Source organism: Choloepus didactylus (genome assembly GCF_015220235.1).
Source record: "Choloepus didactylus isolate mChoDid1 chromosome 23 unlocalized genomic scaffold, mChoDid1.pri SUPER_23_unloc9, whole genome shotgun sequence".
Classification (NCBI taxonomy): domain Eukaryota; kingdom Metazoa; phylum Chordata; class Mammalia; order Pilosa; family Megalonychidae; genus Choloepus; species Choloepus didactylus.
In genome coordinates, this window is record NW_023637603.1 from 36,163 (window position 1) to 63,957 (window position 27,795).

Genomic DNA, 27,795 nt, shown 5'->3' on the forward strand with positions numbered 1-27,795 from the left:
CCAAATCTCCAGGAACCACAGCCAGACTCACTTGCATCTTAAGCAGAGACATCAGAGTTGGTGGCTTCAGCATGTCCTGGTATCAGCAGAAGCCATGGAGCCCTCCTGGCTTGTTCCTGTTCTAGTGCACAGACTCACATAAACAGATGGGTCCTGGGAACCCCAACTGGGTTCCTGCATCCAAAAATGCCTCTCACTCAGTACTGCATTTTTAATCATCTCCAGGCTACACCCTGAGGACAAGGCTGACCATTCCTGTCAGATGGTGTGCAGCCATGATTCTCAAAACTCTGGCATCAAAAAATGGGGATTTTTTGCCACAAACTTAGGCCCCACAAGTGTCTGTGCTATGAATCTCATTTGTTGACACTCACTGTAATTTATTATTAAAAATTCAACTTACATGATTCTTTCTTGATATTCTACCAAATAAACACAAAAGAAAAATCCTCAAAGCAGTGCAAACAATTGTCCCCAGAATTTGAGGGGAATTTCTGATATTATCCTACATATGGACCAAAAGTTTCAGTTGCCCCAGAAGGCAACCAGAATCCTGGCCTGTCAGTGAGTGAATAGAGGTTTAATAGTCATTTCTCAGACTCTTGACTAAGAGATGCCAAGTTGGCTCCAAGGAAAGACTCCCTGCCCTTCCCCCAGGCCCACAGCAGTGACAGCCAACACAAGGGCTCGCCCTTGCCTCTTGCATGCTAGGGGATGTAACATGTGAATTAAAATACATGCCTAAGTATTGGGATTGGAGAAATATATGTATATAGATATATAGATATATAGATATATGGATTGGAGCTGTATGGGTGGAAATTAAGAATTTTGAAATCTATTGGATTAGAGATGGAGTCCAGGGTTTATGAATATTATACCTCATTTCTTATGCTCTGGTTGGAGGTCCTGCACACCTACTAAAGTTTGTAGAGTAGTACTGCATGCAACAATATAAATCCCAAAGGATTACCCGTTATCAAAACTCATAGAATCATACCATTTCTTAAAAATTAATATGAAAATATATATTTCAAAAGGGAATACAGTTTAATTCTATAATAAAATTAATTATGAATTAAAATCAATCATTGTGCAAATATTTAGCACTGAATCATTATATTGCCGATATTTTGTTCAGTGAAATGAGGAATAGTCTTCAAACAGGGTGCTGTGCACATTCAGTTCCTTCCTGGCCTTGGTTTTGCACATATGAAAGGGATGAACACACCACCACACACACATAGTGAGTCCAAAAGCTCAGAGGTTCTTAAGCACTCACTTAACCTTGTGGAAATGGCCATAATGAAAGAGACATTTTTCATATTGGTTATTTCAACTTCATCACATAGATGAAATGGAAATATTTTTCATCACGTCTCCATTGTTGATGGAGTCTGAATGAACAAGAAATCATTTAGGTAAACATTGCTTTGCTCTCTCCTCTGACAGAAAGGCACAGTCACTGTGGATGTGACTGTCACTCATTCATTCTCTGCAATAACTCTTTCTTCAAGATACTGAATGTTGGAGAACTGTCTTGACCTAACAAATGGAAGCTGCACATGGTATTTCTTAAAATGGATAAATATACCCATTACTCATCCCCGAAACTGCATTCACTAAATTTCCATTTAATTATAAAATTTTCACTTATTTATTTATCATAGATTATATTTTTTTCTGCCTGACTATAAAGACCAATATTTATCTACACCTATACCTACATTTGTTACTACAGCTTCAGATATATCTATATATTATATATCTATACCTATACCTATCTATATCTATATCTATATATCTCTATCATCTATATATCTATACCTATTTCTATATCTATATATATATCAATGTACTGCTTCAAAATACTTGTCAGTTAATTTTAAAATCTGGTGCAATCCAGCATTAGTTTAGAGTGATTGGTTTTGTCTTTGACTATGGGTTACATTTTCCACTTTCTTTGTATATCTAATAATTGCTGATTGCTTACTGCAGATTCTGGTTCTCAGGTTTTCAACACACTAGATTCTATTAATGTCCTCTGAGGATTTTTAATTCTGTTCTGTCTTGCACTTCACTTGGCTGCTCACAACCCCCAAACTCTGTTTTCCCTGTGGTTAGGAAAGTGAAATCACTTTTTCCCTTTAGCTTCCCTCTGAGTCTTCCCCACACAGGGATAGCCCAAGGACAGGCTAGGGCTTCTTCTCAGTTTACAGGCAGAATTGGGTCTTCTACATGCAGTGACTCACTCCTTTCTGCAAGTTTACTCACCATTTTCAAAACACTCTCCCAGTCCCCACCTCTGTCCTTTGACTCCTCAAGTGAGTGAGGCTGTGGAGAAGGGGACTGGCTCCCTGAAGCTCATCTCTGTTTCCTTTATATCTCTCAGAGTCCTGTGCTCAGTCTGGGCTGATTCACCTGCCAATGGTTTTGGCGTCCCAGGGGAGCATCACCTGCAGCAGGAAAAGCAGCAACATTGAGGCAAATGGCACAGACTGGCAGCAAAGGCTCCTGGGAAGGGCCCACAGAAATGTGATACCTGGGAGTTTTCACACCACAGGCATCCAAGACACAAGCTCTGGCTTCAGGAAGGGCAAGGAATCACCCAAGATAGACCCCTAGGTGCTATCCCAGGATGCATCTGACCATTATGCCAGACATGGGAACATCTTGACATAACATACATTTGTAGGAGCAGAATGTCATTTTTCCATGATAGCATTGCATTCTTGTGGCAAAGGAGTGAAACTTCAAGGCCATGGATTTCATTCATATTGCAGTTAAGCCATCTGTAATATTAGAATTTGAGTTTGGTTTCCCAATGTTGTCACCATAGGAGATAAATAGTTCTTTAATGGTAGCCATGGAAGCTTTCTGGCAATTATTGAGATAATTGCCTTGTTATTCTGCATTCTCTATTAAGCAAAAATGAGCCAATAAGTTTATTTTACTTTTTTTTTCACTAAGATGTCCCATGACAGCAACCACTCAGGTCCAGACTTGCCTCCCATAGACAATCAAGCACAGGCTCTCTGGGTCATAATTTAACTGACAGCAGCAAGAGGATTATTAATGCTTTAAATAAGTTGCCTTCCACAGGCTTAAGATCCTGTTCCCTAGTGGACCTTCCTGCACTAATTATTTTATCACTTGGGAATCAATCTTGTAAGCAGGAAACCTGTAGGCAAGTGAGGGATTTGATCTAAGAATTAGACCTCATACAAAAAGAGGAGGAGATGGTAAAGTAGAATCCATAATGGAAGTATGAAGTTACTAGTTTTTAATCACTTCTATGTGCACTGTGGCTTCTGTGGACAAGTTAGAGCTCCCAGTAACACATGCCTTCCAGAATCAGACTGATGGTCAGAGCTTGTGAAGTGACTATGAAAGGCTGTGGCTTAATGTATCTACTGGAGGCCTGGGGATCTCACTTCATTCTTTTGCAAGTGGAAATCCTGTTTCTCCAGCAACATTAGTTGAAGAGATAATTCCTTCCTCATTGAATGGTCTTGGCACTATTTTAAAAAATCATTTGACCATAGACTCATGCATGAAATTACAGACTCAATTCCATCATGTCAATCTATATTTCCATCATTATGACAATGCCAAGCATTTCAGATTATTGTTGTTTTGCAATATATTTTAAATCAATGATTGTTTGTCCTCCAACTTATTCAACTTATTAATATGATTTTGGATATCTGGGGAATCTTGCAATTCCATATGAATTCCTGTTCTGTGGTATCACCATGTGATTACACTTCATAGTGTAATCCATCACCACATTCTATGTTTTCCTGTGTCAGTACCTCTTTCTAAAGAATGAATTGCCCTTCCAAACCCCATTAAAGATCCCTCTACAGAGAAGTGGCCTAAATGCCCCTGATAGTTAGATAGTCTCATTCTTTCAAGGTTTTATATGTCTTCTAAAGTTTTCTGTGTTCACAGGATTGTCTGCTTCTTGGTTACTATCTTCTCCATATTTCAAAACTACAAAAGCTACAGAGAACAAATAAATATTCATTAAATTGTGCCTCTGCACTTTGTTTCAAACAGGGACACATTCACCATTGAAGGATAGGTACAATTTAATGGAGGAAGAAAGCCTCAGGCAACTATGGACATGGAAGATGGGTGGGCATGTGACCAGCAGGGGCAGCTGTGGACCTATGCCTGGGCTCTGCTGGGGGTTCTTACAGCTGGATCAGCCCCCACTGGCCTCAGTGGTTCTGGGGCAGAGGCTGAGTTGCCTGCTGGGCTCCCTGAGGAGACTCAGCAGCTGGAGCTCTCAGAGCCTGGCAGAGGCTCCTGGGCAGGGTCCTGGGTATTCCCAATAGGGGATCCCTCCATCAGCCTCCTGGAGTTCCACCCCAAGCTTCCTCTTTCTAAGCTCCTAGGATGGCTTGTGCTCCCCCAGGCTCCTGAGTCAGTGATGAGGTGGGGTCTAAGACAGCCGGGAAGTGGAGGGCATAGAATTTGCATGAACAGCCCCTTCTTGTCCCTGGGGGCAGAAGGGAGGGATAAGAAAAGCCTGGGGCAGCCCAGCCCATTGTGGTGCTGAGGGGTTGTGTCCACCATGACTTGGACTCTTCTCCTCATGCTCCTCTCTCACTGCACAGGTAGGGACAGACCTGGGGCAGCATCCCAGGTTGCTTCAAACCCTGTGGCTCACAACCTTTGCAAGTTCATTCTGGGCCATGTCCCATGATCCCTCCCCCAGCCTGTGCTGACTCAGCCACCCTCCGTCTCTGCATCTCTGGAAACAATGGCCAGACACCATCAACCTGAACAGCGGTGTCAGTGTTGGTGGATACTGGTACCAGCACAAGCCAGGGAGTACTCACCATATCTCTGCTGCTGTTCAGACTCAGACAAGCACCAGGGCTCCTGGGTCCCCAGCCACTTCTCTGGATCCAAAGATGCCTCTGCCAATGCAGGACTTTTGCTTATCCCTGGGCTGCAGCCTGAGGAGAATGTTGAGTATTACTGTCTGATCTGGCACAGCAGTGCTGTTCACAGTGACAAGGCAGGTGGGGAAGTGGGACAACACCACAGGTCCAACAGGGGGGCCTATGGCTCTTGCATTGTTGATGTGAATCTACATTTACTCTTATAAAAAATTCCCCATTCAGAAATTATCTACCAGATTGTCACTAAATAATTTGAATACTTAAGAAAAAGTCCTCAAACCAACACAGAATCTGAGAGGAATTTCTGCTAGTCTCCATGTGGCCCTGACTTTCTGTGGAATCCAGAAAGCAGCCTATGAGGACAGTTCATGTCCACTCAGTGAGCTGGAGCCACCTTCCTGACTCAGAGATGCCAAGGCAGCACCAGGGATGACACCTGCCACCCCACAGGCCCACAGCAGGGACCCCAGCAGCAGGCCCTGGCCTGGGCCATGGAATTCTTCAAAATGCAAAACTGAAAATTTTAATTCACTTCCACTGATGAGGTTGGGAGGCAAAATAAGATAAAACTGTACCTGTGGGGGCTGGAAGTGGTGGATTTGTCATTCACCAGCTGAAAGGATCAAATGGAACCCAGGGGCTGTAACAAGGTTATGCCTCAATTTGAGATGCATATTTTACCAATTAGTAAAGCTTATAGGGTACAAATGCTCACACCTCTTTAAATTCCAAATTACTCAGTGCACCCCTTATCAAACACTAGGAAGCATGTTATTTGATAAAATTTAAGATTGAAATATATAAAGAAAAGAAATAAGTTTTCCTTTCTTGATGAAAGCAATTTTAACTAAAGAAGTCCCTGTGTAAAAGTTTAACAGCTCAATCACCATAATGGCAACCCTCTGTTCAATTAAATGAAGATGGTTTTGAAACAGCAAGAGGCTGTTCACATCAAATTCACCACCCTCTTGGTTTTGAACAAAGAAGAGAGATGCAGATCCCACTGCATGAAATTATTCTTCTAAAATGTTCAGGGTCTCAATTTGCTCCCTGCTGCCATTTGCATTGCAGGTCGCATTGGCCCTGGGGCTGGGAGCTGGAGAATGAAACTCACTATGTCCCTGGGATCTGTCCTTCCCCTCAGAACTCTGTTGTCCCTGCTTGTTGCCATCTGTCCCAGACCTGTCCCCTGTCCTCCCCTGCATGAAGGCTGTGTGGGTCAGGGCCTGACAATTCCACTTCCCTTTACTAAAATTATCAATATCTGCCCAAATCCGACAGACATAAAGCACATGCCCTCAGGGTGGTAACCAAGACCCATCCCCTGGTCCCTCTCTCCAGCCCCTTATGGGGCCTTCCACACCCCATCCACTCCTACCACTCCTCCACTCTTCCCCAGGTATTGTGCACTGTTCTTTTTACTCCTCCGGAAGCAGCATCTGCTGAGCCCAGCTCCAGCCCTGCCTGTCCCTTCTCCCCTGGGGGGTCTCCTGACTCTCTACAAGGCTGAGATTCACTTTCCCCTTCTAGGCTGCCCCACGTAGAAAATATGTCCAGTACCACAATCTTCTCTTACAGTGCTGTCCCCTCCCATGTGAACATTTGCCTTATGTCTGATCCCTCTGCCAGGGCAAGGAAAAGCACTTACCTTGTCACATTCAAGATGAGCATTGGTGTCACCTGTGGTAGAGCCAGGTGATATTGGTGACCGTGTGACTTGATACTAAGAATGGATTAAGCCCTACATTTAGTCCTTTGGGGCCCAGGCTAAATAAAAGTTCTCCCTAAACACCATATAGAGGCCTGGAGTTCAGAGCATGTCCTAGAATATCTATGGAAAGCCCTGAGGATGAGGCTGACTATTACTGTCACATCTGGCACAGGAGTGCTGCTCACAGTGACAGGGGCAGATGGGCAAGTGAGACAAAAACCCACCTGCTCAGGCTCCCAGACTATGACTCATTCCTATTATCAAAATAACTCTCATACACATGGATTTTACCTGGAAGAAGCTTCTGGCTCATAAGAGTTCTTGTACCAATTTCTAAATTTCCCATTCATTTTTTAAGCCTCAGAAAAATAAAAAGACAAGAAACATCAATTACATAATGCAAAACAAAATAAGCCAGGCACAAAAAGAGCAATATTATATGCTACCACTAATGTGAACACTGAAAAAAGGAAATAAATGGTTTATAATGTAGAATGTAGGGGAACTAGCAATAGAGAGCAATTAATGAAGGGGGAATGATAACCTGATAAGTATAGATAAGCTATCATGGGTAAATTTAACATTCTGGGAATGCCCAGGAATGACTATGTTCTGTTAATTTCTGGTGGGTATGTTAGGAACAAGTTCACAGAAATGTTATATTAGGTTATTTTCTTGGGGTAGAGTAGGAACATGTTGGAAGTAAAGTAGTTATTTTAAGTTAGTTGTCTTTTTCTTACTCCCTTGCTATGGTTTGTTTGAAATGTTTTTTCACTGAATGTTTTTAAAATATTTTTGGTATAGTTAATTTAAAAAAAAAGAGTTAATTTAAAAGAAAAATCAACTAAGGATGTCACCAAAACGAATCCAGGTGACCCATATGTGATAAAATCAGAGTATGCGGAGCTGCATATTTTCCCTTAACAGAAAGCATGTCTCCCTTTCCTGGCCTTCTTTGTTGGGTCAGAGGACTGAAGACATCCCAGCAAATGGATGATCCTTCAACAGCAAGGATGCCTCTTGTTGGAGTTCAGAGCACAGTCCTGCCCTCCCTCCCCATCCCCTGTGCTAGGGTGGGCTGGGGTGCCCTGTGTTCCCACATCGAGGCACTAAGGTGTGAAGAGTTGAGTGAGGATGCAGGCCTGGGGGAAAGTCCAGGCACAGAGTTGGCCTGCCTGTTCTGCTGTGACCGGCACCTTCAGGTGTAATGTCAGGGAGAGGGGGTGAGGCAGAAGGGGGATTGGGAGTCTGAGGCCGGCCACCTCTTCATGAGACTTGAAAGGGTGAAAGTGTTGGAAGCTCCACATTTGCTGGGAAAACACAGCTGCAGGAAAGTGGGTTCCAGTCATGTGACTTTTCTACAGCTGATATCACTCAGGAACCATAAGAACTCCTAAAGGTGGGTTTTCTTGAGCACAAAAAAATGTACTTGAATCTTCCTCTCCTCTTGTATCAAATTGAAACTTCTCAACACAAAGAAATTGAAAGTGAAAGGATGGAAAAAATATTTCATGCAAGCTACAGACAAAAGGAAGCAGGAGTAGCAATATTAATCTCAGATAAAATAGACTTTAAATGCAAGGATGTTATGAGAGACAAAGAAGGCTACTACATACTAATAAAAGAGGTAATTCAACAAGAAGGAATAACAATCATAAATATTTATGCACCCAATCAAGGTGCCATGAAATACATGAGACAAACACTGGCAAAACTAAAAGAAGCAATTGATGTTTCCACAATAATTGTGGGAGACTTCAACACATCACTCTCTCCTATAGATAGATTAAACAGAAGAAATAACAATCATAAATGTTTATGCACCCAATCAAGGTGCCGCAAAATACATGAGACAAACACTGATAAAACTAAAGGAAGCAATAACTGTAGGAGATTTCAACACATCACTCTCCCCTCTAGATAGATCAATCAGACAGAAGACCAATAAGGAAATTGGAAACCTAAACAATCTGATAAATTAATTTGATTTAACAGACATATACAGGACATTACATCCCAAATCACCAGGATACACATTCTTCTCTAGTGCTCATGGAACTTTCTCCAGAATATATCATATGCAGGGACATAAAACAAGCCTCAATAAATTTAAAAAAAAAATGAAATTATTCAAAGCACATTCTCTGACCACAATAGAATACAATTAGAAGTCAATAACCATCAGAGACTTAAAAAATTCACAAATACCTGGAGGTTAAACAACACACTCCAAAACAATTAGGAGGTTAAAGAAGAAATAGCAAGAGAAATTGCTAAATCTATAGAGATGAATGAAAATGAGAACCCAACATATCAAAACCTATGGGATGCAGCAAAAGTGGTACCGAGGGTGAAATTCATAGCACTAAATGCATACATCAAAAAGGAAGAAAGAGCTAAAATCAAAGAACTAATGGAGCAACTGAAGAAGCTAGAAAATGAAAAACCAATCCTAAAGCAAGTAGAAGAAAAGAAATATCAATTATTAAAGCAGAAATAAATGACATAGGGAACAAAAAAAACAAGAGAATAAATAACAACAAAACTTGGTTAAGATCAACAAGATTGACAAACCCCTAACTGGACTGACAAAATTAAAAAGAGAGAAGACCCAAATAAACAAAATGATGAATGAGATGTGACATTACTGTGGATCCTGAAGAAATTTAAAAAATATATGAGGATATTACAAATAACTGAATGCCAACAAACTAGATAATGTAGAGGAGATGAACAATTTCCTGGAAACACATGAACAAGCCAGACTGAGCAGAGAAAAAATAGAAGACCTCAACCAACCAATCACAAGCAAAGAGATCCAATCAGTCAATAAAATCTTCCCACAAGTAAATGCCCAGGTCCAGATGGCTTCACAGGGGAATTCTACCAAACTTTCCAAACAGAACTGACACCAATCTTATGTAAACTCTTTCAAAACATTGAAGAAAGTGGAGCACTACCTAACATATTTTATGAAGCTAACATTACTCTAATACCCGAACCAGGTAAATATGCTTCGAGAAAGGAAACCTACAGGCCAACCTTCCTAATGAATATAGATGCAAAAATTCTCAATAAAATACTTGGAGATTGAATCCAAAGACACATTAATAAAATTATACACCATGACCAAGTGGGGTTCATACCAGGTATGCAAGGATGGTTCAACATAACAAAATCAACCAACACATTAACAAATCAAATGGGAAAATCAAATGATCATCTCAAGAGATGCTGAAAAAGTATTCAACAAAATCCAACATCCTTTCTTGATAAAAACACTTCAAAACATAGGAATTGAAGGAAACTGCCTCAATGTGATAAAGAGCATATATGAAAAACCCATAACCACCATAGTACTAAATGGCAAGAGACTGATAGCCTACCCTCTGAGATCAGGAATGAGACAAGGATGCCCACTGTCACCACTGTTATTCAACATTGTGCTAGAAGTACTAGCCAGGGCAATCTGGCAAGACAAAGAAATAAAAGATATCCAAATTGGAAATGAAGAAGTAAAACTGTCATTATTTGCAGGTGATATGATCTTATATCTGGAAAACCCTGAGAAATCAGTGACACAACTACTAGAGCTAATAAACAAATTTAACAAAGTAGCAGGATACAAGATTAATGTACATAAGTCAGTAATGTTTCTATATGCTAGAAATCACCTGAGGACACTCAAGAAAAAGATTACATTTTAAATAGCAACTAAAACAATCAGGTACCTAGGGTAAACTTAACCAAAGATGCAAAAGAACTATACAAAGAAAACTACATAACTTTATTAAAAGAAATAGAAAGGGACCTTAAAAGTTGGAAAAATATTCCTTGTTCATGCATAGAAAGACTAAATACCATTAAGATAACAATTCGACCTGAACTCATCTACAGATTCAATGCAATCCCTATCAAAATTCCAACAACCTACTTCACAGACTTGGAAAAGCTAGTTATCAAATTTATTTGGAAAGGCAATATTGCTAACAACATTTTAAAAAAGAAAAACAAAGTGGGAGGACTTCCACTCCCTGACTTTGAAGCCTATTATAAAGCCACAGTAGTCAAAACAGCATGGTACTGACACAAAGATGGACATACTGATCAATGGAATTGAATTGAGAATTCAGAGATAGACCCCTAGATCTATGGTCAACTGATCTTTGACAAGGCCCCCAAAGTCACTGAACTGAGACATAACAGTCTTTTCAACAAATGGGGCTGGGAGAGTTGGGTATCCACATCCAAAAAAATGGAGAACTCCTACTTCACACCCTACACAAAAATCAACTCAAAATGGTTTAAAAACCTCAACGTAAGAGACAGTGCCATAAAACTCCTAGAAGATAATGTAGGGAAACATCTGCAAGACCTTGTATTAGGTGGTCACTTCCTAGACCTTACATCCAAAGCACAAGCAAGAAAAGAAAACAGAGACAGATGGGAATTCCTCAAACTTAGAAGTGTCTGTACCTCAAAGACATTTGTCAAAAAGGTGAAGAGGCAGCCAACTCAATGGGAAAAATATCTGGAAACCATGTCTCTGACAAAAGACTGATACCTTACATATATAAAGAAATCCTACAACTCAGTGACAATAGCACAGACAGCCCAATTATAAAATGGGCAGAAGGTATGAAAAGACAATTTTTTGAAGAGGAAATACAAATGGCCAAAAAACACATGAAAAAATGTTCAGTCTCACTAGCTATTAGGGAGATGCAAATTAAGACTACAACATGATACCATCTCACACCAATTAGAATGGCTGCCATTAAACAAACAGGTAACTACAAATGCTGGAGAGGATGTGGAGAAATTGGAACTCTTATTCATTGTTGGTGGTTCAGCCACTCTGGAAGACAGTCTGGCAGTTCCATATAAAACTAGATACAGAGTTTTCTTTCTATCCAGCAATCACATTTCTCAGTATATACCTGGAATCTATGAAAGCAGTGACATGAAAAGATATTTGCAGGCCAACACTCATAGCAGCAATATTCACAACTGCCAAGACATGGAAACAACCCAATTGTCCTTCAACAGATGTGTAGATTAACAAAATGTGGTATATACCCACAATGGAACACTATGTGGCAGTAAGAAAGAATGATGTCATGAAACATATGACAACATGGATGAACCTTGAAGACATATTGTTGAGTGAAATAAGCCAGGCACAAAAAGAGAATTATTGTATGTTACCACAAACGTGAGCACTGAAAAATGTAAAATAAATGGTTTATAATGTATAATGTAGGGGACCTAGCAACAGATAGCAAATAGTGAAGGGAGAATGATAACCTAATAAGAACAGAAAAGTTATCATGGGTAAACTTAACATTCTGGGAATGCTCAGGAATGACTAAGGTTTGTTAATTTCTGGTGGGTATGGTAGGAACAAGTTCACAGAAATGTAGCTATCATGTTACCTGTTTCTCTTCTTCCTTTTCTGGGTTATAGTCTGTATATTTTCTTTTGATAGAGTAGGAACATTATGGAAGTAATGTTATTTTAGGTTATTTGTTTTTTTCTTATTCCTTTGTTTTGGTTTTGTTTGAAATGTTTTTTATTGTCTGTTATTTTTAATTTTTTTATAAAGTTAATTAAAAAAAATGAAAAAATTATGCAGAGAACACCTGAGAAGCTGGGAGGGAATGAAGAGGTGTTGGGCTTCCTCACCTGGATGGATACTGATGTTCTCACAAACATTGAGGACTGATGGTTTGATGTGATGTACCATCTATCATGGGACTTGCCCTTAAGAAGCCTGTTACTGCAAAGGAGAGGCATGGCCTACTTATAATTGTGCCTAAGTGCTTCCCCTGAATCCGTCTTTGTTGCTCAGATGTGGCCCTCTCTCCCTAAGCCAACTTGGCAGGTGAAATCACTCTCCCCCTCCCCATGTGGGATCTGACACCGAGGGGTGTAAATCTCCCTGGAAACATGGAATATGACTCCTGGGAAGGAATCTAGACCCAGCATCATGGGATGGAGAAAATCTTCTTGGCCAATAGGAGGATGTGAAATGGAATGAAATAATGTTTCAGTGGCTGAGAGATTCCAAATGGAGTCAAGAGGTCACTCTAGTGGGCACTCTTATGCACAAAATAGATAACTCTTTTTAGGTTTTAAAAAAATTGGAATAGCTAGTAGTAAATACCTGAAACTATCAAACTACAGCTCAGTAGCCTTGAAGCTTGAAAATGATCATAAAACAATGTAGCTTACAATTGGTGACAATGTGATTGTGAAAGCCTTGTGGATCACACCCTCCTTTGTCCAGTGTATGGATGGATGAGTAGAAAAATGGCAACAAAAATTTAAAGGAAACATAGTGTGGGGGGGACAATTTAGGTGTTCTTTTTTTACTTTTTTTTTTTATTCTTATTTTTACTTTTTCTGGTACAAGGATAATGTTCAAAAAATAGATTGGGGTGATGAATGACCAGCCTTATGATGCTAATGTGAACAACTGATTGTACACTTTGGATGATTGTATGGTATGTGAATGTATCTCAATAAAATTGAATAGGAAACTCACCAAAAACAGCTATTTGTTCAATGAAGCACGCTCAGGCCAAGGAAGCCACCAGGGGGCGCTGTGGATCTTCCCAGCTCCTAGAAGGAGCTGCAAGTCATTCAAATGTAAGGGCCCCTGTCTCCAGTTCACTGGCCCATGTAAAATGTTCCAGCACCTGCTTCCCCCCAGGGACTAACCTAGAGCTCTCAGCCACCACAGGCCTCCCCCAGACAGTGGAGCTGATTTCAGGGCTGAGGACCCAGAATTGGGTGGTAAAGGGCCCACTGTGCAGATTGCAAGCACACAACCTTCCCCCCAGGGAGCTGAGGAGGAGATAAAAGAGCCCTCAGAGGGCCCATCCCCAGATGTGGGTCTAGAGGGTCCTGGGAGCATCTGCACAACAACCTGGACTCCCCTCCCCCTTCTCACTTACTGTCCAGGTTCATGGAGGTTTCAGAGACCAGCCTTTGAAGAGAAACCTCTGCTTTCTTTTCTGATGGTTCACATGTGTCTTTTTCATTTCAGAAGCCAGTTCTCAGGCTGTGGTGACTCAGGAGCCCTCACTGACCATGTCCCTATCTTATTATTAAAACCCTATTGGTTCCAGCAAAAGCCTGTTCAGGACCCCAGGACTCTGATTTATGACACAAGCAACAAACACCCATGGACCCCGACCTGGTTCTCAGGCTCCCTCCTTGGGGCAAAGCTGCCCTCACCCTCTCTGGACCCACCCCGAGGAGGAGGCCAAGCACCACTGCCAGCCGATTTACAGTGGAGCTCAGCACACAGAGACCCACATGGGGAAGCAAGACAGACACCTGCTCTGGGCTGAGCCTGGATGTAAATATCATCATGTGATCAGAACCATAGCTCTCAGGGAAGCTTAATTTTTGACCATCTATAGAGAGAAAGATGAAGGGAAGGGTCGAAATTGACTCCTGTCTCTTTTTGAGCCATAAAGTTGAGAATATCCATCAATGATTTAGCATCACCTGGTCTAACAACGTCAGAATCCAGTGATATTGAAATCCACGTGGAGCAGGAACTGAAAGGAGCGTCCTCCAACATCGCACTTTGCTGACTTCAAGCAAAGGGAAGAGACCCTCATTCTGTACATCTCTGACTTCTTTTTTATTATGTTGTATTTTGAAACAAGCAATGCAGTTTATTGCATAAAATAAACATCAAAAAATACAAAATTATTTCAGAAATTGTTCTTCCCAATAAAGTAATATAAATACATTAATTACTGGTGTGCATTGCTTTAGTGTTTATTCTCAATTATTCCAAAATTATCATCAGACACTATGCTTATATTACACCTTTTTTACACTTATTTTGTTATTTAAGATTTAAGATTATTATAACTAATTTCCTGTGTTTTAAAAAGTACACAGTTATTTAGGAATTGCTTAATATTAGTTTGATGGTAAGTGCTATTATCACTATAGCATTTGACCAATTCAAATTTTTTACTACACAAATAAGCAGTTAGTGATCATCCTGTTATTATTAAAACCCTCCTGCTAATTACTGTGCATTTTGTGGGGTCACAGGGAAATGCAATCTTAGTCACAGGAAGCCAGGAGCTCATTATCCCTGGGGTACACTGCACAGGATGGGAAACAAAGTTATTTTGCCAAATGGGTGGGTGGATGCTGAATAGTCTGAGGTGTGAGAAACAATCCCCAACCAAGCCCACCAGGGCATGCATGAGACCAAGGCTGCTCTAGTATAATGTGCACAGGAACCAACTGGAGATGGTGAAATGTGGATTCTGACTCAGTGGCCCTGGAGTGAAGCCTGAGAGTCTTCATTTCTAAAAAGGCCCCTGCAATGTGTTTTCATAAGTCCATGAGAATGGAACAAAATATTAAGTCAGACAAGAAACTGAGAGAAGTGGCTAACAGAGAAATGTTGTGTTTTGATAAAAGAAAAACCCACACTCCATGAGTGGAGCCTTCTAGAGAGGACAGCTGTAGGGGGAAGTGGCTGCAGAGGCTCCTCTTCCTCTGAACACAGAAATAGAGACAACAAAGTACAAATCCCCAGTGCACCTGCCCTCCCCTCTGCCTCCTGCCCAATCTCCCTTTCTGCTTCCCCTCCAGTCAACTAAAGCACAGACCACCCTCCTCACCCTTCCCATCTCTGATTCAAGATTTCCTTGTAATTCTGGGGTCTCTCTCCCCCTCTCTCCATTCCTCCTTCTCCCCTGTGACCTTCCCTGTTAAATACTCCAGTCTTCATATCAGAAAAGTCACTGACATTTTTTTCAGAACTTTTGATGGAAGCTGAATCTCTTACCCCTTCCTCTTCTTGAACCTCCCTAAAACCTTCCTAAGATGCCCCAAGTCAGCTGTTTCTCACTAGTCACTCCCCTAGCACCTTCTTTACTTTCTATATTCTCCTCATTTTGTTATGAATTCAGTAAACCCAAGCCTGCTAATATATTCTCCAATAGACATACCACCTCCTCCAGTGAGTGAGGGATCCATTAGGAATAGAATTCTGGCTTCCCAAATAGCCTGAAAGTGAGTTCATGGATCCACTGCCCCTGTTGTCAACCAATGGATGTTTTTATTTCCTTACAGTATGTGCTTGAAACACTTCTTCCCCTGAGGACTCCTTAAATTGATGAATCATTTAGTATCTGAATCCTAATGAGGAGGCCCCAAAAATCTAAAGTCTGGAAGGTGGTAAGGAGGAGGCCACATGAAGAGTGAGCCATGCTCTGCCCTGGACAGTGTCAGGCCCTGTTGGAGCCTCTGTCAGTGTCATCAGCATGTGATCATGGGCATGATGGAGCTGGTCCTGGGCCTCAGGGGGTTATGTGGCCTGCCCTGAGGGTCTGTGGGTTCTCAGCTGGGACACCAGACCCCCGCCTCCCTGCCATTCTCAGTGCTCACTGGGTCCTGCAGTTGGGTTCTCTCTGGGCTCCTGGGAGCCTAGCCAGGCCCAGCACAGGTCCTGCCCTCCCAGAAATGATACCAGCCAATGGGGCCACCCATGGGTTCCAGGAACAGGGGGGCTGGCCAATAGAAGAGGAGCCCATTTGCATGCAGGGCCCTGACCCCTGGGGACTGAGGGGATAAGAGAAGCATAGGGTTTCTCTGTCTCAGCAGAGCTCTGGGGACTGCACCATGGCCTGGACACCACTTGGCCTCCTCACCCTCCTCATTCACTGCACAGGTCAGGATCCTCTTCACTGTCCTCGTGCCAGGAGAGAAGACAGCACCCTGACCTCTTTCAGAAATGTCCTTCCCTCCTGTGCCTCCCCCAGGCCCTAATGGGTGTCTGTGTTTGCAGGGTCCCTGTCCCAGCCTGTGCTGACACAACCATCCTCTGCATCTGCCTCCCTGGGAGCCTCAGTCAAGCTCACCTGCACCCTGAGCAGTGAGCACAGCAGCTACCGGATTAAATGGTACCAGCAGAGGCCAGGGAAGGGCCCCCAGTATGTGATGTATGTGAAGAGTGATGGAAGCCAGAGCAAGGGCAGTGGGATCTCTGATCGCTTCTCAGGCTCCAGCTCTGGGGCCAATCGCTACTTAACCATCAGCAACCTCCAGTCTGAGGACGAGGCTGACTATTTCTGTGGGGCAGCTCATGGCAGTGGGAGCAGCTACGTGTAACCCACAGTGACACAGGCAGAGGGGAAGTGAGACAAAAACCTCCTGCTGATGTGCTCTGTCCTCTCCTCCATCCCACTGGTCTGATCAACTGTTGAGGGGAGCCTCCTCACCTGTCTGCAGAGTGTCCACCTGCCCAGGTGTGTGGTCACTCATTGCCTGTGTCTGACAAGAGCCTGTCTGTGCTCCCATCAATGCTTGGGTTTGATCCACAGCACATGGTCCTCTGTGTCGCAAGATAATTTCTCAGGAGTTTTTATAATATGGGAGTTTGTATGTAGATACATGTGGTTGAGCCCACTCACCTGCCCTGATGGATTTTTATTTACCAGGATACAGAGCTGTCCACAGGTGCACTCAGGCCCTACCACTGCATCAGCTTCTGTTACCTTCTTCATTCAACACCAGGAGCCATCCCTGCAGAGCAGGGCTCTGAGTATTTCCATGGAGATTTAGGATCTTGACTCTGAACACCCATGGTCACATGTGCCCCCCAGAAGTCTTCCCAGGTCACCATGACTTTGAGAGCTTTGAGTAGGAGAGAAAGCATCTTTGTGTTTATTAACATGAGATGCACTTGGTGGGTGGAAAATAAATTAGGGAGAGAGAGATTTTACAGCTCTGCCTCTCCCACTCTAGTAAGCAACAGACTGAGGGAAATAATAAAAAAGTTTTGTGTTAAAGAAATTTAAAAATGAGACTATTTGTGAATGGGAAAGGAATTGTGTAGATCAGTGGCCCACAGAGGTGACATTTAAATCACCCACACGTTGTCCCCTGAGAGAAAGCAAGGCCACAGGCTGGCAGAAGGGGTGGCGCTGAGCTCTCCTGCAGTGACTGCTTCTGGAATCAGAGACACACATTCCCCACTAGAGGAAAGGAGCTGAATTTGTATCTATTGCTCAGAGGCTTTTCTGAGGAATCTGAATAATAGTCTTGCATTTACAGGCAGCCATAGGTCCTTCAGGCTCACATTGCATTTTGGAATCCTGCTCCTCAATAGTGGTCATGGCAAACACTGTGTCACAGGCCCTGGAGGGATTGCGGCCATGGATCCAGCAGGGAGCGCAGTGGAGCTGAGAAGGAGAGGGCTCTGGGGTCTCCAAATGGGGAATCCCCAGGCCTGGGCGTTGAACAAGAAGATTTCCACCCATAAGAAATTAGATGGCACTTCCTAATTTAAAAATAGACAAAAAAAAAAAAAACCCACAAACAAGATAAAAGAAACAAACCAACAAAATTATCAGACCTCTCTTCTTGTGTGTCTTTGCAGCTCTCTCTGCCTGTTGTCTCCAGCCGTGGATGGGCACAAAGAGAGAAGAACTAAAGAGCAAAGCAGGAGCCCCTGTGTGGGGAAGGGTCTCAGGTGGGGGTTTGACTGGGGTGGGGGAGCTGGGCCAGGGATGCCTGGCCAACAGGGGCTGTATCTAACTTGGGATTTGCAGAATAAGTGGCATGAGTTAAGTAGGAGTGAGGTGGATGAAGAGCCAAGGTTGAGAAAGTTCCAAAAAGAGATGAGAGTATAGGTCAAAGAGGGAACATGACTCATTCAAGGAAATTTAGAAAGATGCATTTGGCCCGGGCATTGGGTCCCTGGAGTGGGAAAGGCTTCTAGGAGGAGCTCCTTGAGGTGAACAGGGAGAGCTGGAGAGCCAGGGAGAGGCCAGGTCACTATGGTGATTTTCCTATGTAAAATACAAAAAAATAACAAAATAATTTTGAACCCAACAGGATTTCAAAACATTACGTGTATTCTCTAAAAACACTAAGTTTTATTTCTTTAAAAGTCTTTAACAATGGAATGTCAGATTCTGGTTAAATATTGTGCTTGAAATGAGATGACAGATTAAAACAATATACTTAGGTACCTGGGCGTATGTTTATATTTTTTTAAATCCAAAGTAGAGTGGGATCATTGATCTTTCCTTTTCATTTTTTAAATCAGCTTTATTGAGATCAAATTTTACATCATTATGTTCACCAATTGAAAGTGTACATTTCAATGATGTGTAGTATATTTATTCACCATAATTTTGGAACATCTTGTTCACCTGGTGTTCTAGTTTGCTAATGCTGCCAGAATGCAAAACACCAGAAATGGACAGGCTTTTATAGAGGGAGTTTTTTTTTTTGGTTACACAGTTACAGTCTTAAGGCCCAAAAGTTTCCATCAACAGAAGTTTCCATCAAACAGTTACCTTCACTGGAGAAAGGCCATTGGCATCTGGAAAACCTCTGTTAGCTGGGAAAGCATGTGGCTGGCATCTGCTTTCTCCCAGGTTGCATTTCAAAATGGCTTTCTCCAAAATGTCTGCATCAGTTTCCAACAGCCATCTTCAAAATGTCTGTCTCAACTCTAGCTCGCTATGAGCTCCTTCTGTCTGAGCTTATATAGAGCTCCAGCAAACCAAACAAGGCCCATGCTGAATGGGCAGGGCCACACCTCCATGGAAATTATCCAGAGTTATCACCTACAGTTGGGTGGGTCACATCTCCATGGACACTGAACCAGTAGGTTCCAACACAATCCACACTAATACATCTGCCCCCACAAGAGTGCATTAAAGAATATGTCTTTTTCTGGGGGATATAAACATACAAAGCGGCACACCTGGTTTCTCTCATGTAATTTCTTCATGTAATGTTTTTGAGGTTCATCTATATTGTAGCATGGGTCAGCACTCCAGTAATTTTTTAATATACCAAATTTTTAGAACAGTTTGGGATTTACAAAAGAATTGAGAAAATAGTGCAGAGGGTTTCCATATAACTGAATCCAGTTCTCCCTATTATTAACATCTTAGTTGGTACATTGGATATCATTAATGAGACAGTTTAGAACATCATTATTCACTGAAATCCATATTCAGATTTTCTTAGTTTGTACCTGTCTTTTTTCTCTGCCAGGATCCCTTAGCAAGCACCACATGGCATGTCTTCATCATGCCCCTTTAGGCTCCTCTGGCCTGTGCTGGTTTTTAAGACCTTCCTTGGTTTTGCTCACCTTGAAATTCTAAGGGAGTTCAAGTCAGATATTTTGGAGACTACCCCACTATTGGAATGTGTCTGATACGTTCCTTATGATACATTTTGGGAATGTAGTTATGCTCCTGCTTCCAGTGAGTGCTGAAGCTTCATGAAATATTTGGAATTCTTCTGCCTGGGAGATTTTTCTTTCCTCTCAAGTTTGAATTTGTTTGTTTATGTTCTTTTTTAAACTTTTTTGTAGCAATAAATATACAGCACAAAATGTCTCATTTTAACCACTTTCAAGTGGACAACTCAGTGGTATTATTATATTCTCAATATTGTGCTAATACCACTGACATCTGTTACCCCTGCTTTTTGCCACCTGAAAAAGAAACCAGTAATTCATGAGGCTATAACTCCCTCTCCCCACGCCAGCCCACCCCCAGCCCCTGGTATCCTATTCATCACTATCTGTCTCTGTGAAGATTGCATCTTCTAGATATTTCATCACATATGAGAATTCATACAATATTTTTTATTGCAGTTATGTCTAAACAACCCAAATTTCCCATATTAACCAGTTTCATCATACTCTGCTGTACAGTTAGGCCACATTTTGTTGATCCATTCAACAAAATTCACCCATTAGTTGAACATTTTGGGTGTATCTATCTTTTGGCCATTATGCATAATGCTGCTATTCATTCCCACATTCCAACAAGGTATTGTATAGGCATATATTTCATTTTCTCTTAGGTGGACGCTAACAGCGGGATTGCTGGACATATGGTAACTCCATGATTAATGTGTTCAGGATTTGCCAGATTCTTTTCAAAATTCTCTGCAATGTAATGAATTCCCACCAGCAAATATGTTGGTTTATATTTTGTCTGCTCCAAAATTAACTCAGACATAAGAGAAGTTTATTCTTGAAGGAAGTGATGGAGCAGGGTTTGGCTGCTTCCGTTTTTCCACCACATATTGAACCTGAATTTGGGAGACATTTAACATTTGTATTCTTCAGATACCTCATATAAGGAATGTGATACAATTTCAATGGCTGTGTTTAACTATAGGATGGTTCTGAAATCAAAGTCCAGTCATGAGTCATATTTGAATTAATCTTTCTTTCTCTCTGGAAATGGGATAGGAGGACAGTTATTTCATCCATAAAAATTCAATTTATATTATTTTCTTACAGGCAACCATACTAACATCATTTACATATATTCATAGCATAATTGTGAACTTTACTTCAACTAATCTTAAGACATAAAAATTGTATTGTCTAGAATCAATTAGCATATTTACAGAAAGAGAATGTAAAATGTAACTGTTTTTGAAATTTCAAGGATGCTCATTTCGTGCTCATTACAGCTGTTTCCTTCATTATCTGAATGTATCCCACACTATGAAGTGTATCATTATTAATGAATAGGATCAACACACAAACACTTGATAGTTATTAAGTCATTAAATGCAGGAAAAAATTTAAAATGGACAGAGAAGCTCATAGTCAAATTGTGATATAATACTACTAGCTCTACTATAAATCTCTTTCCTATATTATTTCCCAAGCAAAATATACTCATTATATGTAAGGAAAAAAATACTGCAATGTATTTGATTGCATGTGGCTGCTTTCTTACTTATACTAATGTAATTTCTAAAATTCTGCATTCTCCTAAGCTACACATTATGCCTGGATACATAAGGTATCATCAAGCCCATAAAAAATAAGCTGGTCAGGCAATAAAGCAACAGTAGGACAGTAAAAACCATATGATAGTCACTTCTGTTCCCTTTCAAATCAAAGTATTCTTAACAATTGTTGGCTCATAGAACTATAGAAAGTGCATGGGAACCTCAGTCCTCTAAACAGTGCTCTGCCTTGGCTGTTATTTGTCAAAGGAGCAATAAGCCATGTAATTTACAGGAAGAAACTCACTGAATCCATCAGAAAACACAACCTGGAAATCTGTCTTCAACGCAAAGTAAAGAGGTGGCAGGAGGGTGATGGAGACACTAGTCTTTGAAAACATCATGAAGGGAACCCAGCTGTGCTTGTGTGGTCTCTAGCTTGTTGTAGAAATGAAGAAACAACTTGTGACAAATTCCATAAGAATTTTCTCCAGGCTCTTTGAATCTCCATTTCTCCCTCCTAGCCGTAACAAAGCTTGAGGAGATTTTAGATTTGCTGGAGCAGAGGGAGCCATTTGAAGGCTCAGCTGCCCTCCTACTGTCTCTAGCGTGTGAGGAGCCAGGCTCCTCTGCCTGAACGTTTCAACTGTTTCCTGACCCACGGGAGACCAAGCATGGACAGATGTTTTGGCTTTGTCTTGTCTAAGATGAACATCCTCTAACCGCTGCTGCAAAGCTCCTGGCCTCACTTTGGGAAACGCTGCCTGTTCCAAACTGAATGGCAGAACTAATGAAGTGGGGGCGCGAGGCGGGCGCTCCCGGCTGTGGCTGGTGTGTGGCTGCCGGGGTTGGCAGCGGCGGAACCGCGCGCCCAATGGGCTGGTAGTTGCTGGGCTTCCCGCCGGGCCCCGGCCCCTGGCCCCTGCCTGCCTGCAGCTGTGGCGGCCGCCAGGGACCGCCAGGGGCAGAGGAGAGGAGGGGGCGGAGAAACAGTCAAGCCCGCCCAGAGACGACACGGCCTCCCTGATCCAAGGGATCGCCCTGCAGGCATCCCTCACTTGCCGGGGCAGCGGGGGCGGCTGCAGCCACTCTGACCACTGCGCGGCCCCAGACCCCGCCGATGCCGCCGGGCTCCTCAGAGCACCTGGGCCAGCTGAAGGGCCTGCTCACCCAGGTCCGCACCCAGGCCCTGAGCACCGCCCCGCATAAGGCCACGCTGCAGCCGCTGCCGCCCAATTCGCCGCCCAATTCACCGCCCAATTCACCTACGTGCACATCAACGAGGTAGACAGCTTCAGGCTCGGCTTGTTCCTGCCCAAGAGCGGTCTGTCCATCCCGCTGCACGACCACCCCGGCCGGCACAGCAGGCTCAAGGGGCTCTGGGGCACCGTGCGGATTCGCGGCATGGACGAGCTGGGGGCGGGCTGTGGGCAACAGCAGTGGCCCCGCCGCCCGAGAAACAGTTGGAGCCGCCGCTGCAGGCCCGGGAGCGGGACGCCTTGGGCCGGGCATGTTGCGCTCGCGGGCGGAGTACACTGAGGCCAGCGGGCCCTGCATCCTCACACCCTGCACCTGGGCACCCGGCACCAGAGCGATGCCGTGGACAGGCCCGCCGCCCTCTGGACATCCTGGCCCCTCCCTGCGATCCCGACCACGGCCAGGACTGCCGCTGTTACCGGGTGCTGGAGCCCGTCGGGTCCAAGGAGGCCTCGGGCTCGGCCTGTGACCTGCCCGGAGATGCGTGGCTCCTAGAGACCCCGCAGGCTGATGACTTCTGGGGCTAGGGGGGCCCTATCCAGGTCCCAAGTTCTTCCCGTGAGGCTGTCGGCGCCCGGGAGCGGTGGGCAGAAGACGTGCCCCTCCCAGATCTGCGCCCGGCCGTCCTCCACCCACCACCAGGGCCCTATCCCTGTGCCCCCGGCCTTCCACATTGGATCTACTGCATGGGCAGTAGCTGCTTCCTCGGGAGCCGTGGAAAGCGCGGGCGACTGGACTGCAGCCCCCCGCACGGTTGTGGGGGCGACTGGACTGCAGCCCCCCGCACGGTTGTGGGGACGACTGGACTGCAGCCCCCCGCACGGTTGTGGGGACGACTGGACTGCAGCCCCCCGCACGGTCGTGGGGGCGGTATACCCCGAGAGGCTGGGTTGTGTTCTGGCTCTGCCACAGCCACCACGGTTTTGATTTGGGGGGTGTGGTAGGAGACTGTCTGAAGTGCTTCCAACCTAAAGCTATAATGAAAATATTCTCCTTCTATTCCCTCCCCCGTGCAAAATACAATGAAGAGTTCTTTTTTCTTCTTCTTTGATAAATAGGATTTGTTTTTCACTTACGTCCTTATGTCCTTTTACTCCTCATTGTTAGAGGTTTTTGTGTGTGTGTGTGTGTGTGTGTGTGTGTGTGTGTGTGTGTTGTTGTTGTTGTTGTTGTTTTCTTTTGTTTACAGGAGTAACTTTATTTTAATGGGATGTGGGCAGGGGCTTGTGCATACATAAAGATATGTATATTTTCATTGTAAAACACCCAAGCTAACATTTTTTACATGTTGTTTAAAAATTTTCTAGAGCTAAGCAGGCTCTTTAACAAAGTTGTTTCTTCCAAAGAGCAAAGCCAACTAATGATATTTAAATTTAAATGATACATGTTCCAGTTTGCTAATGCTGCTGGAATGCAAAAAAAACAGAAATGGGTTGGCTTTTATAAAGGGGGTTTATTTGGTTACACAGTTATAATCTTAACACCATAAGCTGTCCAAGGTAAGGCATCAACAATAGGATACCTTCACTGAAGTATGGCCATTGGCATCTGGAAAACCCATGTTAGCTTGGAAGGTTGCATTTCAAAATGGCGTTCTCCAAAATGATGCTCTTGGGGTGTTTTGTCCTCTCAGCTGCAGCTTCTTTTCGAAATGTCACTCAGTTGCTCTGAGGTCCTTCTGTCTGTGAACTCCTTGATACAACTCCAGTAATCCAATTAACACCCTCCCTAAATGGGTGGGATAACACTTCCATGGAAATTATCCAATCAAATGTTTCATTCACAGTTGATTGAGTCACATCTCCATGGAAACACTCAATGAAAGGATTCCAATCTAATCATCAGTAATATGTCTGCGCCCACAAGATTGCATCAAAGATAATGGTGTTTTAGGGGACATACTACATCCAAACTGGCACAATACATATATTGGAGTTGTGCTTTTTATACCATACTGGTTTAAATAAAATAAACTTGCCAAAAATATGTTTTGTCACTTTGTGGGACACTTAGTAATCTGCTGTGCCATGTCTTTCTGTAAATACCTATGGCCATTTGACTATCTGTAACAAGTAGGTCTCATGTTCGTAGATACACAGGTAAGGAAAGTTGCATTCATCTTCTCCTTGACTCATGTGTATAATATCTTTGCTTTTTCTTTTTAAGATATGTACACATAAAATAGAATTTTATTCTGCAAAGGCACCAGACTACTTGGATTAAATATTCTGTCTGGAGAAATAATACCAGACTTTCCTTTTCCTCATCTGTGTTAAGTTTTGGGTCCTTGACATAAATAGCTGAACTGTTCCAAATTGGCTTCAGTGCATCCATCTGTGATAGAGGAAACTGAAGTTTATGAGACTCTGTTTCCTCCTCATTTCCCATCATGTGTGTCACTCTCCTGTTCTTTAAGGAATAGCAGATATAAACCATCTTTTCTTGAGTTTCTTCAGCTCAATCCTGATCTGGCCCTAAGATGTGGTCTTTAAACTGCAGTCTCACTATTCTGTCCAACCTTGGCAACTGTCCACCTGGTGTTGAGGGCTTGGCTCCATCCCTGGCATAGTAAGGTGGCAATCTGCTCCTAACAGAATCCTTCATGTCTGATGAAAGTTCTTTGGTGCCCTCCAATCTGTCTGCAAGCATCCTCAGATAGCCACTTAGCCTTGCAATAGTTGGTGGTTTCCACCTGCAGGAGTAGTTGCCAGGATATGCCAGCTCCTAATGACACATCTTCCTTTGCAGCATCAAACGCAAGTCCAGAAATGGTGTCCGAGAGGAAATCTCCCCATGAATTGTTCTGGTAGGTGCTGTTGGTCATGTGAGTAGAGTGGGCCAGCCCTGGAGGCCTATCTGCTTGATGAATGGTCCCCTGGGAAAGTACAGAAAATCACCCAGTTCAACATGAACTCATATGTGGTCTGCCCAATCCTGTCCTCGGCCTCCACTCTGTACTCCAGTGCCAGGGGTATGATGGGGTGGTAGAGGTGCCAGTGTTTCTCTCCCTCCAGCTGCAGGATGAACACCTCAACATCATCATAGTTGGGGGCAGGCCCTGGGCTCCTGGGGGAGTCATGTACACATTTGAGCCAACCAAGGTGCTAACATAACATTCCAGCTTCTCCTGGACCCTCCTCCAAATCTCATCCTTAAATCTCTGAGGTTGGTCAAACTGAATTGTTGCCCTTTTCTGATCAAAATCTTTTCTCAGCTGTAGAAAGTGAGCTTTGCCATCTTTATTTACATCCTTTTTCTTTCCACTGACACACCAACAGACATTGACATCCCTTCCATGGTGTAGACCCAGGCTCACAGTCTCTTCAGATCTGCTACCCAGAGCAGGGACTGGTAATACATGTCCAGTGCAGGGTCATCTCTCTGAATAAGAAGGAGCTTCTGCTCCCAGAATTCCTTAAAAAAGACTCTGTCTTGATGAGTGAGACTGAACTTTCAAAAACACACTGGGGCTGTCAAGGTTTAGAGTGGAAGGAACAACAGCAGCCTCCACTTTCACCTGCTTACATGAGCAGGCCCCCCTTCCTTCCCATTCCCTGCAGGCTTTAATTTCTTTGGCATTATTTTGTCTTCAAGACAAAGAGGAAATAAACCATGGAATGGATATGTCTTCCTATTCCGAGGAGCAGTGTTTTGCAGAGTGTAGTCCACAGATTTAACAGGAATTCTTCTTCAAATGCAAAATAGCAAGCCTACTGAATTAGCATCTCTGGCATCTGGGGCCTAGAAATCTGCAGTGACATCTTGCAGCAGGCCATGCTCACCCCCACTTACCAGAAATGCATTAGTTTTAACTTATTGGCTGTGCATAACCCAGTGGTTTGAGTTGTTTTTAGTTCAAGTCATTGGTTAAAAACTAGGTTTAACAAGATGAACTACTGTTTAAAGTGTGCTGTCCTGCCTATCTAAGTCATTGTAAAAAATAATAATATTTCAGAGCTGGGGGTCATCTCCCAAACATAACTATGCATGTAGAGGACAAGATGTATTTTCTTTCCTCCCCTTGCCCAGTAGCTATATCTGGTTCACTAGGGCATAACCAGCTAAGAAATCCAATACCTGCATATCTCAGTGACAAATGGTTAAGAGCTGATTTTCCTCATGAGCCTCTGAGCTGAGTTGAGCAGATTTCTTGGTACTGATTCACCTTCAGTGCAAAAACTCTATTATCCTCCAATGCCCTTTTTCTCTGTTTTAATATATGTAAGACTCAGAAAAACTGACTCTGTTATGCTTCCAAGTAACTGAATGTAAAACAACCCTAGCCACCTGTTGAATTTCATACCCCTATTTACTTCCAGTATTTTCCTGCAAAGGTAGAGAAAAATACACTGATGGGCATTTCACAGTTTCTTGGGTCTGGTGGTACTAGCTGTGTTGTCACTGGCAGTGTTATCTCAAACAGGGGACAATGAGGCCTTGCTTCATCTAATGTGCCTTTCTATAGGAAAAGAGAGAGGGGATCAATGATCAAGGCTAGAGAATTGAGAATTAACTATAGTTAATATAGCTATTAACTCCCACTCCAAGCCCCTTGAAATTAAAAGTTGTGCTATCCAAGAATACTTTAATTTTTGGTTTTTAAAATTTTTTTGAATGCTTTTATTTTTGCCTTTATTAATAGGCTGAGCAACTTTACCTTGTTTACAAATGTATTGACACCATTTGCTTCAGGCCATGTTTCTCCCTTATAAATGTTTATAGTATTTCCTTTTCATAAAACTTTTAATAAAAGCAACCTGAAGAAATAAACGCATTAAAATTTGCCACCACCACCCCCCCATAAAAGGTAAATGAAACTCTCACTTCTGTAGAGAAAATGCAGCTTGAAGTTTTTCCTTCTCCACTGAAACTGCTTTCAGCCTCCAGGTGAAGTTTTTGAAGAATTCAGGTGAGTAACCATAGAAATCTTCCTATAACTATTGCATTAATCAGTGGCATTGCCTTTACCACCCTGGGGCTCTCCTGCAGGATCAGTGCTGTGGATGCCATCCTTGCAGCTTCTTCACCTCACAACCTCGGCTGCATCTTTCACAGCAGGCCTTGATATGTCTTCTCCTACAAATTCTGTTGCCTAAGAACTCTCAGGGCTGCACCTCTGCCACAGAAACCTATTGCCCTGATCTTTCC

The 27,795-nt window shown here is 43.0% G+C and overlaps 3 pseudogenes and 1 gene segment (V, D, J or C); 2 read left to right on the forward strand and 2 right to left on the reverse strand.

Annotated features, from left to right (window-relative positions):
* Positions 1 to 16,276: 16,276 nt before the first annotated feature.
* Positions 16,277 to 16,782, forward strand: LOC119525130. The segment is given in 2 exon segments: positions 16,277 to 16,342; positions 16,460 to 16,782. Coding segments are annotated over 2 exon segments (372 nt in total).
* A 4,992-nt stretch (positions 16,783 to 21,774) lies between these two features.
* Positions 21,775 to 27,657, reverse strand: LOC119525128 (annotated as a pseudogene).
* LOC119525131 lies at positions 22,339 to 23,209 on the forward strand (annotated as a pseudogene).
* Positions 23,327 to 26,226, reverse strand: LOC119525135 (annotated as a pseudogene).
* Positions 27,658 to 27,795: the final 138 nt, after the last annotated feature.